At 38.2% G+C, this 15,456-nt stretch overlaps 1 protein-coding gene across 7 annotated transcripts in view; it reads right to left on the bottom strand.

The window, feature by feature from the left end:
* LOC134678307 (PAN2-PAN3 deadenylation complex subunit PAN3) overlaps positions 1-15,456 on the bottom strand; it is a 30,782-nt gene that overhangs the window by 14,088 nt on the left and 1,238 nt on the right. For 5 of the 7 annotated variants that reach the window (XM_063536805.1, XM_063536808.1, XM_063536806.1 and 2 more), the window contains 4 exons: positions 14,771-14,962; positions 13,664-13,748; positions 12,044-12,163; positions 156-254 (listed from right to left, as the gene is read on the bottom strand). In XM_063536805.1, the coding sequence (XP_063392875.1) occupies positions 156-254; positions 12,044-12,163; positions 13,664-13,748; positions 14,771-14,962 (496 nt within the window). The remainder of the gene's footprint in view (positions 1-155; positions 255-12,043; positions 12,164-13,663; positions 13,749-14,770; positions 14,963-15,456) is intronic. The other 2 variants (XM_063536807.1, XM_063536810.1) reach the window with 1 other exon arrangement.

The following is a 15,456-nucleotide window of genomic DNA, read 5'->3' as shown; positions in this document are numbered from 1 at the left end:
TAGAAGCTATTATAAAATTGTATGGAATTTCCCATAAGAATCAAAAACTCAAATGAAGGGGCATACAATACATTTTGTAGAAATATTATATATACTTTTTTACGGAGATGCGGTCGTACCCCGACATCTTAAACCTGAGTGAATTCATAACTCACCAGGGAACTGCCGCAGGTCCGTTTGCAGGAACACCTCTTCGTTCCGCTGGTAGATCTCCTGGCGAATGGTCTCGGGCATGTAGAATGTCGCCGCGAGCCCTACACACAAGAAATCGTGCATTATACGAATTGAAGCGGAGGATCAACGTTAATCGAATTTTAGCCGTGAAGAGTTAAACATCGAATCTCATCATACATCTCAACGAAGTAGAACATACATTTTATACTTAAGGGGCCCACTGATTAACAGTCCGCCGGCGACCTGTCGATCGACCTGTCAGTTGTTCGGAACTGTCAAAATTTTGTTCTAACTGACAAACCGATACCGTCCGGCAGACTGTTAATCAGTGCCCCTTACGTCTTCTCATATAGTGTTTTAAAGATAAATGAGTCTGTTCTACAAATACTGAGTTAAGTATTTGATAGCTAATTAATTCACAGTAAATTAACTACCAGATGAAACTAATAGGCGTAATTCTGCCAGTTAAGCTTATTTGAATATTGTGAAACACCAACGATGAATTTATTCGTCAGATAAGTGGCAGGTTTATTCAGAACTGTACTTGGCCATTGTGAAAGAGGCCCTTAATAAATTAAACAAAACTCGCGTGTATAACATCTATCGCATAATACTTTCGCAAATGCATGCAGTCTTTAAAAGTTCAAGTCACTTCGCTTCGCTCCCTATTTTTGTTTTTTAGGGTTCCATAGCTAAACACTAAACAGTTCAAATCGAAACCGCAGTGTATTTCCACGTAAATAGGTATTCAGTGGCTACATTTTATGAGAAGTCACAGGTGAGTAATGGACAGTTGATGTACTCTCAGTGTATTTGTATAATTACAAATATGTAATAAAAAATAAATTGAAGGTTGCCACTTACAAGCAAATTGCCTTTTTTTTATAGTTCCTTATTTTAATAAAACTATCGTTTTTTTAAGTTATAACATAATCACTGAACTTGAGGCCCCAGCTTCCATAAATTTAGTTTACCACTCCGCTTAGACAGTTCATGATCGCAAACCTACAAAATGAAATCTGAGTTTCAGTACCTTACATCCGGTCAAAATCCATAATCCCGATCTCCCAATACACACCCATACCATTACGAGTACCTCGACCAATATGGGTAAGTACCGTAACCAATACCAATACCGACATCCAACGATGTGAACCCCCCGATATTAACGACATAGATGGAGATTGTGATAAAAATATTAATCTCAATACAGACTCCAATATCAACGTAGTATGTAGTTGATACAAATTCCAATATCATGAGTCTGCGTACCGATACCCATTTCTATTCCCCTAATATTAAAACCAGCACCAACTGCCACAATGATTCCGATATCGAAACCAATATCAATGTTTATTACATATAGGTCGAAACCACAGCTACAGGCGACGCCCATGTTAGTACTGATACTAAAGAGCTGTTATGTCGTTAGGTGTCATCAGAAATGTAACAATCATGAATCATATACGATTATTTACATTAATTAGCTTTCAAAATAGTTACTGATTTTTAAAAAGCGTTTTTCAATTAAAAGACACACCAAGATCGCATAGTCTTTTTCTAATGCTAAAAAAACGAACTATAGAAGACCGTTTTTCATGTGATGGCAGCTGGCGACTTAAATTTTAATGTTAATCAGTTGGTTAAATGTTTGTAACCCGCTCTTTGCTTTGATCATTGTCCAATCATTAATTAATTAAAGACTTTTACTTAACTTATCTCTAAAAAAACTTGGCAAGACAAATGCAATTTTGATTTGTCAAAATAAATATTCATAATATTAATAATACAGTGCAAGGGGAGGCCTTTTTACAAGTCCTTGGGCGGCTAGAGATTATGTTTGTGCAATAGGTGTTCCCTACAAGGTGGATAAAAAAATAACTGCATTCCCGTTGCCAGGGAGGTTTTGGGATTATACTGAGTAACTTTTACTATGAGACTGACCCCGAAATCGGAAATAAAAATATTTATCCTCCCATAGAAAATGGACGGCCAAATTTTATGGAACAGCCAAATTTTTTTGTCTTTATATAAGATTAAGGATATAACCGTATTTATTGCAAATTTGGTAGAAAATTTAACCATCAAACGCGATAGTACAAACGAAGTAAAACAACCATCTTGTAAATGCTAACAGGTTATTATTTATTCCACGTCTTGGACACACTGCAGCACTATTCAGTATGCAGCAATACCCGAAGCAAACATGAAACTAGTTCATGCCACTAGCGTTTACCTTAGACAGGTCTTTAGTCTTGATACGAGTAGATGTAAGAAAAAACGTGAAAACCACCTATTTTCTTACAAATATTTAAAGCGTAGACATTAGTGTCATGTGCATGTGCAGTTAAAAATGTGTTGATGGAAATTATGTTGACGTAGGTCATAGGACTAGATGGAGGGGTGTTTCATATACATAATAGCAGTCAATGAGAAAATTGAAATGAAGGGATATCCATAACATTAGATCAATTATATTCGAACTTCACTTGTTATTATTCTAGTGATATTTTGAAGAAAGAATAATCATGAAAACCGATTTGATTACTTCCTAGAAGAAATTTTTATAAAAATAAAAAATCCAATGAAAATACACTATTGTGTACAATTATTTTAATGTAGTAGCCTGCCCGTTATTTTTAACCGAAACTACAGCTACAAGCTACACCCATATCATCCAGTAAATATGAAACTTTTCAATAAGACGATCTTCTAAGAGTGTACTAATTAAGGTGCAGTGAGTTCAGAAAACGGAGTTTTTTAAAAGCCGTAGCTCTTTTTTGGATCACAATACGGCTGCCATACATTCAATTAGCAAACTTGAGGGCTTTTTCTAGTGAGTGGAGTGATTAGAATCCTAAGTTTTTGACTTTTGCTCGATAGAAAACGATCACGAACATAGGTCTAAAACGGACTTTAAAGATTCGTAACAATTTGTGCACAAAAGATAGAAATATGAAAACTGCTTCTATGTACGCGCAATTGTATGCTTGAACGACTACCAGGATTACTTTTTTTTTTAATTTCACATTCACTAAATAAGTTCGAAAATATGATATCAGCGGTTCCGTGCACGCAACTTCTTTGATCAGATGCCCGCTGGGCTCGGATCAAAGCACACGTATCGCGAATTTAATTAAAATGACAGTTGATTTTGGCATTTATTTCGACATTAAGTCATATACATATACGAAAAAGTATACCAGTAGACAAATAGTATTTAAAAAAACAGGGTAAATAATTATCATCACATGGAGCTCGAGTCTCATCTTAGATTTGATTTGTTGGGGCATAATGGTTGAAAAACGCAGTAAACTATCTTAAAACAATACGATTCCAATATCATTTAAGTAATTTGCTCCTTGAAACCCGGCTTAGAATGAAAAAAGTTTGAAGACTCATACTTATTGATTGGAATTAATTTTCATTATGCTGGTATTAATATTGCATACCTATTTGACGTACTTTTGTACGTCAACGTCAATGAACTGTGATGACAATGTTGTGATCTTGTATTTATGTTAGAGAACTTTTGATCTTCAAATATTACCTATTAATACGGAACATTATGTAAATATTTCGTGTACTACTTGAAAATCGTGCAGTGGTACACCTATTTTGTTGCTGTGAGGTCCGTCTAAGATAGATGTATAATGCGGTTACGTGCTGTTCTGCAAACCTTCATGAAATCAAGAATAAATAAACGGCTATGGTCTAGCCTCAGCGAGTTTTTGCGGCTTGTGAGGCCGAGATATACATTATACATACTGGCCTACGAGGCTTACAGCCCAAAACCACTGCGGTGCCTGGTTTGTGATTGCCTATGTATCGAGTGTTATACTAATTTACTATAAAATAAAACAAAGTTTTTCGTTCAATGATATTCTGTGCATATTTAATTTTATACCTCGTCGATGACAAACAAGCATACGGCCCGTCTGATGATAAGCAATCTTCGTAGCCTTTGGATGCCTGCAACTCCATGCGCGTTGCCGAGTCTAACACTCCGCACCCCTCGTTGATAACTGGCAACCATACTCACCGGCAGGAAGGACACTATGAGTAGGGTCTAGTGCTAGTGTTATTTGGCTGCAGATTTCTGTAAGGTTGAGCTCTGCTCTAGATCTGGAATGACATCCGCTGTGCTGTGCCCTACCACACAAAGCGAGATGTCATTCTCATCAGTTCCCATTCCCATACCTCTCTTTGGACGTAGTTCAATGACCATATATCTTAAATATGCCGATACCGATATGTCCATATATCTTAAATATTAACTATAGAGATTCAGAGTCTGAACATATAACCGTAAGTTTACCAAAAAAATGCCGTAATAGCTGTAGGTACAGTCAGATGCAGAGAGAAAGAATCTGCCAAAATGAAATTTCCACCCTGCCAGGACTTTATTTATTGATAAAGATAACGATATATTTATTTGCAAAAAATATAGTGATGAACATAGGTGGACAGTAATTTTGGATGCGTAGGGTAGAGCGGGGAGAAACGTAACACTATGTACTTTGACCTTAATTTCTGGTTAACCATTATTATTTTGATGAGTTTAATGTAGTCATACTCGTATATAACGTCAGTGCATGTTCTGTACATTAACGTCTTGACTAACATTATAATTGTGTATTTTGTTTTAAAAAAATCGTCTTTTGTTACTAATGACCCCGTTGGCGTGCAGAAAGTAACACGTTGTGGGTCAAAAGTAACAAGACACAGTGCATGGGCTGTAATTTAATATAATATGACATATCAAATCAAAATAAAAACCGGTCAAGTGTGAGTCGAACTCGCGTCCCAAGGGTTCAGTACTGCACACATTTTTGAACGAGCGAGCAAAGCGAAGTTCTTAAGTACATTCAACTATTTATTCAATTCGTCCACACACGGCTGGCTATCTTAGGATAGTTAGTTACCCATTTTTTTTTGTTCAAGTATTATGTTAAGCATAGTGCCTACATTTTTTTTCATTGTTAGGCGTATCTCTGTTAATTCAAGATAACAGGGCTATAACCGCGGCAATCGAAGTTCGCAAATTGCTGGCATTTCTCTCTGTCACTCTAATTACCTACGGTTTCATTGGTGTAAAAGAAAAATCCCCGCAATTTGCGAAATTCGATGGTCGCGATATACGGCAGTTCAGCCTTCTCACTTAGCTACTCGTACTTAAACCAATTATTTGTTCTGTTTGAGCACTAACCTCCTAAAGCTCATGCTTCGACCTTGCGTGGAGGTGCACCTCTCTCGGATGCTTCAGGCCTTCGGCCCAACGCAGAGCTTGGCCATCGACCTTCGCACTAGCTGTCCGCACCACGTTTCAGTTTCACGTAAACAATTGCGGCTGTGTCCCTAAAACAGCCCAACCGCGTTTTTTTTCTTAAGTCCGACTCACGCTGGACTCTAGATTTCTAATAGGTTTTCCTGTCATCTAGAGGTAGAAGGTTGTGTATTTTTTTTCAAAATTTTAGACCCAATTTTATCGGAGATAAGAGGGAGGGGGGGACGGTCATTTTTTGCCTATTTTCTTAAATAACTTTTAAACTGTTTCATATAAAATTATAAAAAAAATATATAGATCCTCAAAATAAGCCCTTTTATTATGTAACACGATATGGTTTGCAAAACTTGGTTTTCTAATTTACTCATATTCCCCTTAAAATAGCCGCCTATACTTAAAATTCATTTGTTTATATTACATGTCCGTCTTTGGGTAGCAGACTTCCATATGTATACCAAATTTCAACTTAATTGGTCCAGTAGTTTTGGAGCAAATTGGCTGTGACAAACGGATAGACAGACGCACGAGTGATCCTATAAGGGTTCCGTTTTTTCTTTTTGAGTTACGGAACCCGACTCTCGAGCCGCGAACATTTAGAAAGCAGAAATTTATTTGCTAAAAACATTGTCCTTACAAAGGTATACAAATGGAATACGCAGTGATAAAAAGTGAAATAAACTGTGTGAATCGTGTTAAATGTAATGTTTTGTCATAAAGGCTGCTTTTTCTACAATCAATTGTTTTATTTCCTAATTATACGTATTTTTATACATGAAAGAAAATAAAATTGGTATTATGAGATTTGATCAAGTCCAGCATAATTCACATAAATATAATGAAATTCATTGGTATACAATCAAATAAGCCATTTTATGCTGAATTCAATGATACATAATTAATATCATTCATGCATATTTTTAAAGAAATGGTCATATTTCTAACATACGCCAAATTCGCGATGACCACCCATGGAGGCCACGCCACTAGACGTATATTTTTCTAAATTGGCCGCGCCACTCAACCTCAAGCCACCGTTAAATCTGAGGCGCCGCCATTCAACGGCTTGTTATGACTGTCCGTCTCCCGGCTCCCCGCCACCATAGAGACTGGGAGCCAGACAATGCCACTCTAGGGGATATGCAAATATTCAGAAAATGTATGAATTTTAATACAACATAAACATCAAATAACTAAAAGTCTAAAAACGTACTTTAGATTCGAAAAATCACGTTGCGTCCTCTCACACAACCTAATAGCACGTGGCGACCGTTTCGACTGAATGCGCTGACTGAGTGAAGGGGGCACCACTGTCTATCACTTAATAGCAGCGGAGTGGTATTTTGTCTATTAGATAAACCTACAGAGCAATAGTTACTTTCCACCCGCAGTTACTTTTGTCCCCGCTCTCCCCTACATTTCACTTGAAGAAGCATGCAATTTTTTCTTAGTAGCTAGGTAGTATAACTAAATATATACAAACTGAAGCTAAGCTAAGGTAAGTTATATAATAATAACATCATCGGAATACACATATGATTTTAATGAAATTGTCATTGAATTGATTTGTGCCTTATCGAAAGCCCTATTGATTAGAGTAGTACCTAAATAACGTTTTTCATTTGACGACTTCTGTATTTATTCGGTTTATTTAGTTCGAGTATCTAATGAATTCGATTATTTAGTTAATTTACATTTAAGTACGTCACATGTGACATGAACAGACAAGGAGAGCAAGATAAAATATATTGTTTTGTCTTCCTTCTTTCAATGGAACTTTTTTAGAGTTTCTCTTCCTCAAAGGAGGCTAGTGGTTAAGACGAAACTCAAAATACTCTCATTTGCATCTTAAAAAAAACAGGATGGGTCACTGACCTGTCCCGGTAAAGTGAGGTAGTGTGCGTGACGCGTGCTTGTGTGTGAAATGGGGTAATTTGACAGAATCTGAAAATTTTCCCCGGGCATACCTCACCTTAATGTTGTTCAGTTAGTTTGCATGCTTGAACTGCTTGAAGCTCTAGTGATATTGCCGCCCACGATAAAACTTTAACTGTCTATAACCTATTATTATAAATTATTTATCAAGACTGCTCAAGTCACTCTAGTTTTAAAACTGCTATTATATTGCACACAGCTGTTTATGACACTCCCCTCGTTCTAGTTAATAGCTCCTATAAACGTGGTTAATTTCAAACGCTGCATGAAAACGGCACGTATTTTTTAGGGTTCCGTACCCAAAGGGTAAAACGGGACCCTATTACTAAGACTTCGCTGTCCGTCCGTCCGTCTGTCACCAGGCTGTATTTCACGAACCGTGATAGCTAGACAGTTGAAATTTTCACAGATGATGTATTTCTGTTGCCGCTATAACAATAAATACTAAAAACAGAACAAAATAAAGATTTAAATGGGGCTCCCATACAACAAACGTGATTTTTGACCAAAGTTAAGCAACGTCGGGACTGGTCAGTACTTGGATGGGTGACCGTTTTTTTTTGCTTTTTTTTTTGTTTTTTTTTTTGCATTATGGTACGGAACCCTTCGTGCGCGAGTCCGACTCGCACTTGCCCGGTTTTTTTACAATCGCGTGTTTATTCCTCCGCCTTGGATGCTTTGTAACCCAATTATACAGTATAAATTATAAAATTACTGATAAAATAATCTTTGATGGAAAAAAAACGACTTCACAAAACTGTTTGAAATGCCATTATAATTATTTACGACCACAGTACATCTCATAACAATTACAATTAGCCCCAAGACGTAAAATGTCGTGGTTTGTTATGGCATGGCAGCAGGTCATTCACACTATGTTAGATGTTATTAAATTAGTCCGTTTCATTCACGCCATCTTTGTCGAATCAATCTATACGGATTAAAAGTAGAGCATGGACCACCTCTCACAGGTTATACATATCGGCTTAACTCGCAAACCTCGTAACTTCATTTCAAGCACATTAGGGCTCAGACTTGACCGGTTTTTGATAGCGGCAATAGAAAAATAGTGAAAATGTCAACTGTCTACCTACAGAGATAAAACCTGACGACAGACAGACCGACGGCGGAATCTCAGTAACAGTTTCGTTAGTCATCATGCGGGTGCCTTAAATGGACCTATTTTTGAAAATACATATCAAGTAAAGTATGTTTCCTAGAGTATCTACTCGTACATAATAAAATATTGCAAAGCGATCAGTACCATTGAGTTTTAACACGGGCATTTAATCTGAATAGATAATAATGCAAAGCATGGGAATCTCCACCTGTATACACTGCAGGTGCAAGGCCACGGCACAATGCCGGTTATATATCATTATGGTTTACATAGTTCATATAGTTTTATAAACCTTATTCCATGGTGATAAGATTTATGAATGATCAGTTAGTACCGGCCGTGTATTTAATGTTGGAATGGAACTTTGGATTCCTTATGTATACGATTAGACTTAGTATTCTTATCGCGTTTTGTGGATACTCGAGAACTTTGTAAAATGCAAAAAAAATACAAGAAATGTAATATAAATCTCATGTTTTACAGACAAAGTATATATTGGTCTAAGATCCCACGATCCCGTTTCTATGGTCGACCTTCACCGATCTGTCTGACGGATGAAACTATGAAAATATGAAAGAAAATATGTTAGAACATAAATAAATAGGGGTGTCGTTGGATAGGCCTTTCAAAATTAATAGGGGACTTTAAACAACATTTCTCGATAAAGTGAATCATTTCGGAAATAATCGTTTAGAAAGAAAAAAAAAGATTTTTCTTTCTAACTTTTGAAACATCTGTCCAAAAAATATGAAAAATATCATGAAAATAGTGCTTAAAAAACTCAATCAAATAAAATAAAATTAAACTTGATGAGTTCAGCCGTTTATGAGTTATCGCTAAAAGTCTTCCCTTCTTATTTTAATTAAAAGCCTGGCAACCCTTATCTGTGACCGGATTTTCGCAGGCAACCCTATACCATTGTATTTGCAATAAAATAAGCGTCAGACAGATGAGTGCAAATATCGATATAAAATCACCTCTTTAAACACGGCAACCACATAATAGTGACCGGAAAAAGATAGGCAACCTAGATGATTTATGTTGTACAAGTTGTATACTTTCCATTCAGACAAATCGGTGAAATTTGGCGAAAAAAAATTTTTTTCAAAAAGTTATTAAAAATAGCCTTGACCATATTTCTTTAGGCAACCCTATCATATATATAAAATTGGAAAACCAGAACGGGATAAAAAACGAGCGAAGAAGAGAGATGGCGCCTTACAAATTTCTAAAAAAGTTTTTGACACGTATTTCGAATACGACGCACGTATGCTAAGAAAAAACTGTTTAAATCTATTATCTACATATGAGAATAAAACTAGATCATAAAAACTATCGCTTGCGATGCGTATTTAATTTACAATAAGCAAAAGAAATTTTCATAACATTCTTCATTTTACGACTATCGTCCATTTTCGGAAACTCTCGGTTGATTTCGTTTTGAACTTCAAATAACCAAAATTATGTTTGTTATGTTGGTATGCAGTGATTTCGGCCTTTTTTACTCGAAGTAAAATAAAAAGTGCTGTCAATGTCAACCTTGGTATATGAGTGATTTCTGTCATATTTATGACTTATCATATTTGTATTAATATATTACTAATAATTTGCATTTCGTTGTTTTAAATTTCTTTTCGAGTTATTCAGATTGACTTTTACGGCTTCAGCAACCATTGCCATTCGTCCGGGGAACAGGCTGCCGAGAAAGCCCAAAAAATTAAAAGTTGATACGTTAATATGAAGTGAAGTTCAAGGGATGACTTTAGAGATATAATCAATCCGGGAACTGTTTTCTCGCGTAATACGAGACGACTCGACCAGGTAAGATTTTTCTTCTTGCTGAAAGTCACCATCAGATATATCGGAGCGGATGAGGTATTCACAAATATCTGAACCATGTAAATTATGTATAATGTAATTAAAGTGCATGTTCAGATATTTTTGAGCGACCTTGGTGGCTACGATATATATCTAATGGCGACTACACATTCATAAAGCAAATGTACAGTCAGTATGAAATAGATAGTGACGGCTAAAGTAGCCAAATATATCGTAATATAACTTTGTTGCCATAGAAATAAGGATGTGTTCCGATATAACTATTTGGCAATATATTTGGGTATTGAAGAGACCAAAGCGGCTGAGCTTCCGTGGCTCGGACACAGAGAGAATGGGACAGGATCGTACCGTGAAGAGAGCGTACTTTGGACAACGAAATGAGAGACACCCGATTGAACGTCCTCGGTACCGCAGAAACGACGTCGTTGCACCTGCTCAACCTCGGCCATAGCGACTGGCGAGAGCTATTGCAAGACCGAGAAACATGGCGTGATCTGGTGTCAGAGGCCAGGACTCTTTTTGGGTCGTTGCGTCACCGTAGTAAGTATTATTAATATCCGGAAAGGAAAATGGGGACTACCTACGTTTGTATGGAAAGGCGATTTATGGGCGGTGGTCGTCCACATTCATCTTAAGGCGGAAATTAATATAATGAACGTTTTTGCTGACTGGACTGATATGAGCTTATAAAAATAAATAATAATTTAAAAAATACAATCTTGCCTTTTTTCAAATGACAATTATTGAGAAATATGCGAATTAAGTTATCCAAATAACGGTTACAAATAAGAAGTCCCTATCACAGAGTTATGAACCCTGGCAGGGTTGAATACATAATATTAAATATCGATATTTAACTAAACATAAGACAAACTCTTTATTTCATTTACGCGAGCGGAGCCGCGGGCCCGCCTAGTTTATTTATGTTCTGGAACATATTTTCTTTCATATTTTCATAGTTTCATCCGTCAGACAGATTGGTGAAGGTCCACTATATGGGGGATCTCCCACTATATGTAGAGTTTCAAAAAACTTATGTCGGATTTTTAATTCGGTACCTATACCAAACGATCTCTGTTCTTTCTAAATTCCTGCCATTGCTCGTTTAAAAACCAGAATGACTATGAGACCAGAATGTTTATGAGAACTAAATGACAGGAGAAAGCTTTATATCGTAGCTCACTGTAGCATATATGTATATCACTATGGTAATGCTCCTATAACACCAATTTAAAAGCATATACAACACACACAACGATCAAAACAAACACACAGAAATTCTAAAATGGCTAACAGCAACACCCTACGTACGAGATAAGCAATGACCAGACATCAGCCGGGCTAGCAAATTATTGGCGCGACAATATCTCGCCCGCGAGATATACTACCCGTTTCTGTTTAATTAATAGAGTTAGAAAAAGACGGGTAGTCTATCTCGTGGGCGAGATACTGTCGCGCCCCTCCTGTGCTAGGCCTACTAACTCCTCTGCAAACGAGATTTTGGCCGCAGCACGCAATGGCATTATTTCCGCTGAGCTATACATATAAAGGAGCCCACTGATTAACAGTCCGCCGGACGGTATCGGCCTGTCAGTCAGAACAAAATTTTGACAGTTCCGAACAACTGACAGGCCGATACCGTCCGGCGGACTGTTAATCAGTGGGCCCCTTAAATGACAAAACCAACTCACCAGGCTTGGTCTGCGTTATGGGTCCCATGTGTGTAGGTGTGCCCGCATACATCTGCGTCGCGTACGGGGATGGCACCGCCGGCCCCGGACCCACCACGCCCAGGCATTGCTCCGGCTGGCCTATAGAAAGGACAAAATATTTTTAACTGGAGGTCACGGGTTCGAGTTCCGGCACAGAATAAATAATAGTACTAGGTACAGAAGACTCACTCTCTAACAAAACGCGTCTGTTACGATCAGGACTGATATGGCCGCTAGGTGGCGACAACGCCACGCGCGGCTTATGGCTAGCCACCAAAATTGGTGTGGTACCTATTGCAAAGCGACGAAATCGCGGAGTGAGCCACGGCTGGTTCCGGCAAGGGAATTTAAATGTATAATGAGCGCGAATATTTGATAAGGGCTATTACCTTTTTACCTGAAAATGGCGCGTACAGAAGATCAAATATATTTTATGACATCAGTAAAATGAGGCTAGGCTAGCAGTATACTCTCGACCTTTACGTATCTGATTGAGGTAGCTGCCATACAAGGTGGTATTTCTTAAGCGACTTCTCGTAGAATGTCCCTGCCAACCGCCTGAGATAAGTGAACCCATACCGCATTTTCCTCAGTCGGCCGAATGCATTACGCAAAAATTGCATTGACGCACATAGGCCTTGTACTTTTGAAAGTCAAATAGTTTCGAAACGTATATATCAGCATCCTATCTTGTCTTTGTCATGGACATTTGCTTAGAGGTCATAGTATGAATAACTCGCGAATGATAAAGTATTATTTCCTGCGAATTTGAATCTACTTTCGCCTGTGACTTTGAATCGTGCTTTGAAAGGAATGGATAGCATGGACGTATTCATTGGAAAAAAAAATATATTTCAATTTTTAAGCAATAAACGATATTTCACGATATTTCGTAAATAAACCTGACGACCTTTGATGTGGACCAATAATTATTGCAATTTGTATAAAGTGATGTAAAAATATTGTATATACTATTTGTAAGATTTAACATAAGGCGACACAATGATCCGTTGTCCAAACATAGACATATAGAGAATAAAACCAATATCGTGGCGAATATGATTCAAGTTACATGGGGAGGCAGTTTCTGTTTACAAATGTATCCTGCTCGACTAATCCGTACCTCATATATGTATTTACTTATAGTCAGTTTCACAGGGTTACCCGCGTCATAAAAACAGATCTATTAACACCTGATTCACCAATATTCATCATAACGTCATTTTGTCCATTTTTTAGTGTTCCGTACATAACTTTGTTCACGGAACACTTATGGGATCACTTCGGTCTTGCAAATCAGTTATTTTATGGTTAAAGTTCTCTTCAATAGATATTCAGGAAACACGCTAATTTTAACTATTTCCCCAAATATAATAAATAAATCATTATGGTACAGTATAGTGTTTAGAAATACAATACTTAAATTATCTGTTAATGTCAATAATGGGGGCTGATAACCTAAGGGTACCACGAACCACGTTCGACGTGTTCGTGCCTCTCTGTCGCACTTGTACATTCGTACGTAAGTGTGACATCCGAGGCAACACGTCGAACTTGGCTTGCGGTAGGCTGTCTAGACCCATCAAATGTAAATCTTACCCATAGGTGCAGAAGCATTGAGCCCGCCGGTCGAGTTCATACTGTCGTTTGTGGAATAAAAATACGTCGTGCCGCCGACATTCTCCTGTTGGACAATGCGTAAATGATTACACTAATGAAATGAAAATGAAATAAAATGAAAACATTTATTTTCAGGCAACTATTGGCCCATAGATACCTTAGAAATACGTTAAAACTGGCATACATATTATTACAAAATATATCTTAAAACTAAAAACACAATTATGGTTGCGATGCAATTCGCAACCCCGCAGTGTCAGGGAGCCGGCCGCGGAACCGCCGGAACTTGACACCCTTCGGCCAATACTCCTCCTTGGTGAAGGTCAATAAAAACGGACAGACGCAGGGCCGGATTAAGCATGTCGGGGCCTATAGGCAGTGTAATGGTCGGGGCCCAATTACAGTTCATTTTGCATACAGCATGTTCAGTTGTTCAGTACAGGGAAATAAGTTTGCGTTTTTAATTTCAATCTTCAGGCGTCGGCCGAGCCGAACGAATGTCTTTTTCGCTGTTGTTGAGTGAACATTAACGTTCCGTCACACAAGCGCATTTGCCGGACGGGGCGTAAGCGTTTTATATGTAAAAGCGGCGCGCCCCGCTCACGCGCCGCCTGTAAAGCGCGCCTGTGTGACGGAGCCTTAAAGCTTTTTTCTATCGGTTTGTGCCGATTCCGCGTTGCGTCAAGTGTGGGAAGAGCTTTTAAGTGCCTAGACCTGAGGGCCTACCGCGAACCACGTTCGACGTGTTGCCTCCCTTTCACACTTACGTACGAATTTACAAGTGCGACAGAGAGGCAACACGTCGAACGTGGTTAGCGGTAGGCCCTCTGAGGCCAATTGGAAGTCCAAAGCTGTGAGCTTGAGAGTCACCTTCATCTACCTCTAATGGCAAATTTAAGCGAGGCTTAAGACTATGTTTAACTAGTGCTGCAAAGTTGAATTTCCCAATAGATAGTTAAATATTTTGCGAGGCTTAACAGCGATTGTCCAACCATAAGAACAAAGTGTTCCAGTATCGTCCCTAGGACAACGTGACAGGATAACATTACAATAACCATGAATAAGGCATCAACAGCTTATCCTCACCTGATGTACTTGCTGGGTATTTTGCTGTATATTCCCTGGAATATTTCCCTGGAGATTTCCCTGGAGGTTTCCCTGGAGGTTCCCCTGGAGATTGGCCAGGGTGGAGGGGGGCGAGCTCTCCGGGGACTCAGGGAGGAATGGCGTGAAATAGTTCACAGGCATGAACTCCCCTATCAGGACCTGTGGGAAGGGCTATAGTCACTTGAGACAGTCTATTGCCGTCGTGATTACGTTGGGTGTTCTATTAGTGGCATATCGGGTAACTTATTTACTTACTATTTCCTTACTTGGTTGGCGCGGTGACCCAAAATGAGTCTTAACCTCCAACACAAGAGCACGCCACTTTGATCGGTCCAGAGCGGTATCCCGCCAGCTTTCGGGTATAAATTGTTATATCATAAAGAAATAAATGTTTAGCGTGCTCGGTCTATACATAGGTCAAAACTTTAAAACTTGCTGCCAAGAGGAAATATATGCAATGCATAAATAAAACTTTGAAGCAGCATCGGATTGCTTGGAAAAGTTTCTCTATAATAATGTGAAAAGTTAAGCAAATGTGGCAATTCTTGCATTTAAACGTAAGGTATGAACAAATGATTAGAGATTTAAATATTTGGCACTAAACAATGGATTGGACGAAAAAAATGTCATCATCAGGCATTATTTTGCCAAATACCTGAATTATA

This window comes from Cydia fagiglandana, chromosome Z (assembly GCF_963556715.1).
Source record: "Cydia fagiglandana chromosome Z, ilCydFagi1.1, whole genome shotgun sequence".
Classification (NCBI taxonomy): Eukaryota; Metazoa; Arthropoda; class Insecta; order Lepidoptera; family Tortricidae; genus Cydia; species Cydia fagiglandana.
The sequence above is the reverse complement of the archived record's forward strand: the minus strand, read 5'-3'. Positions and strand labels throughout refer to the sequence as shown.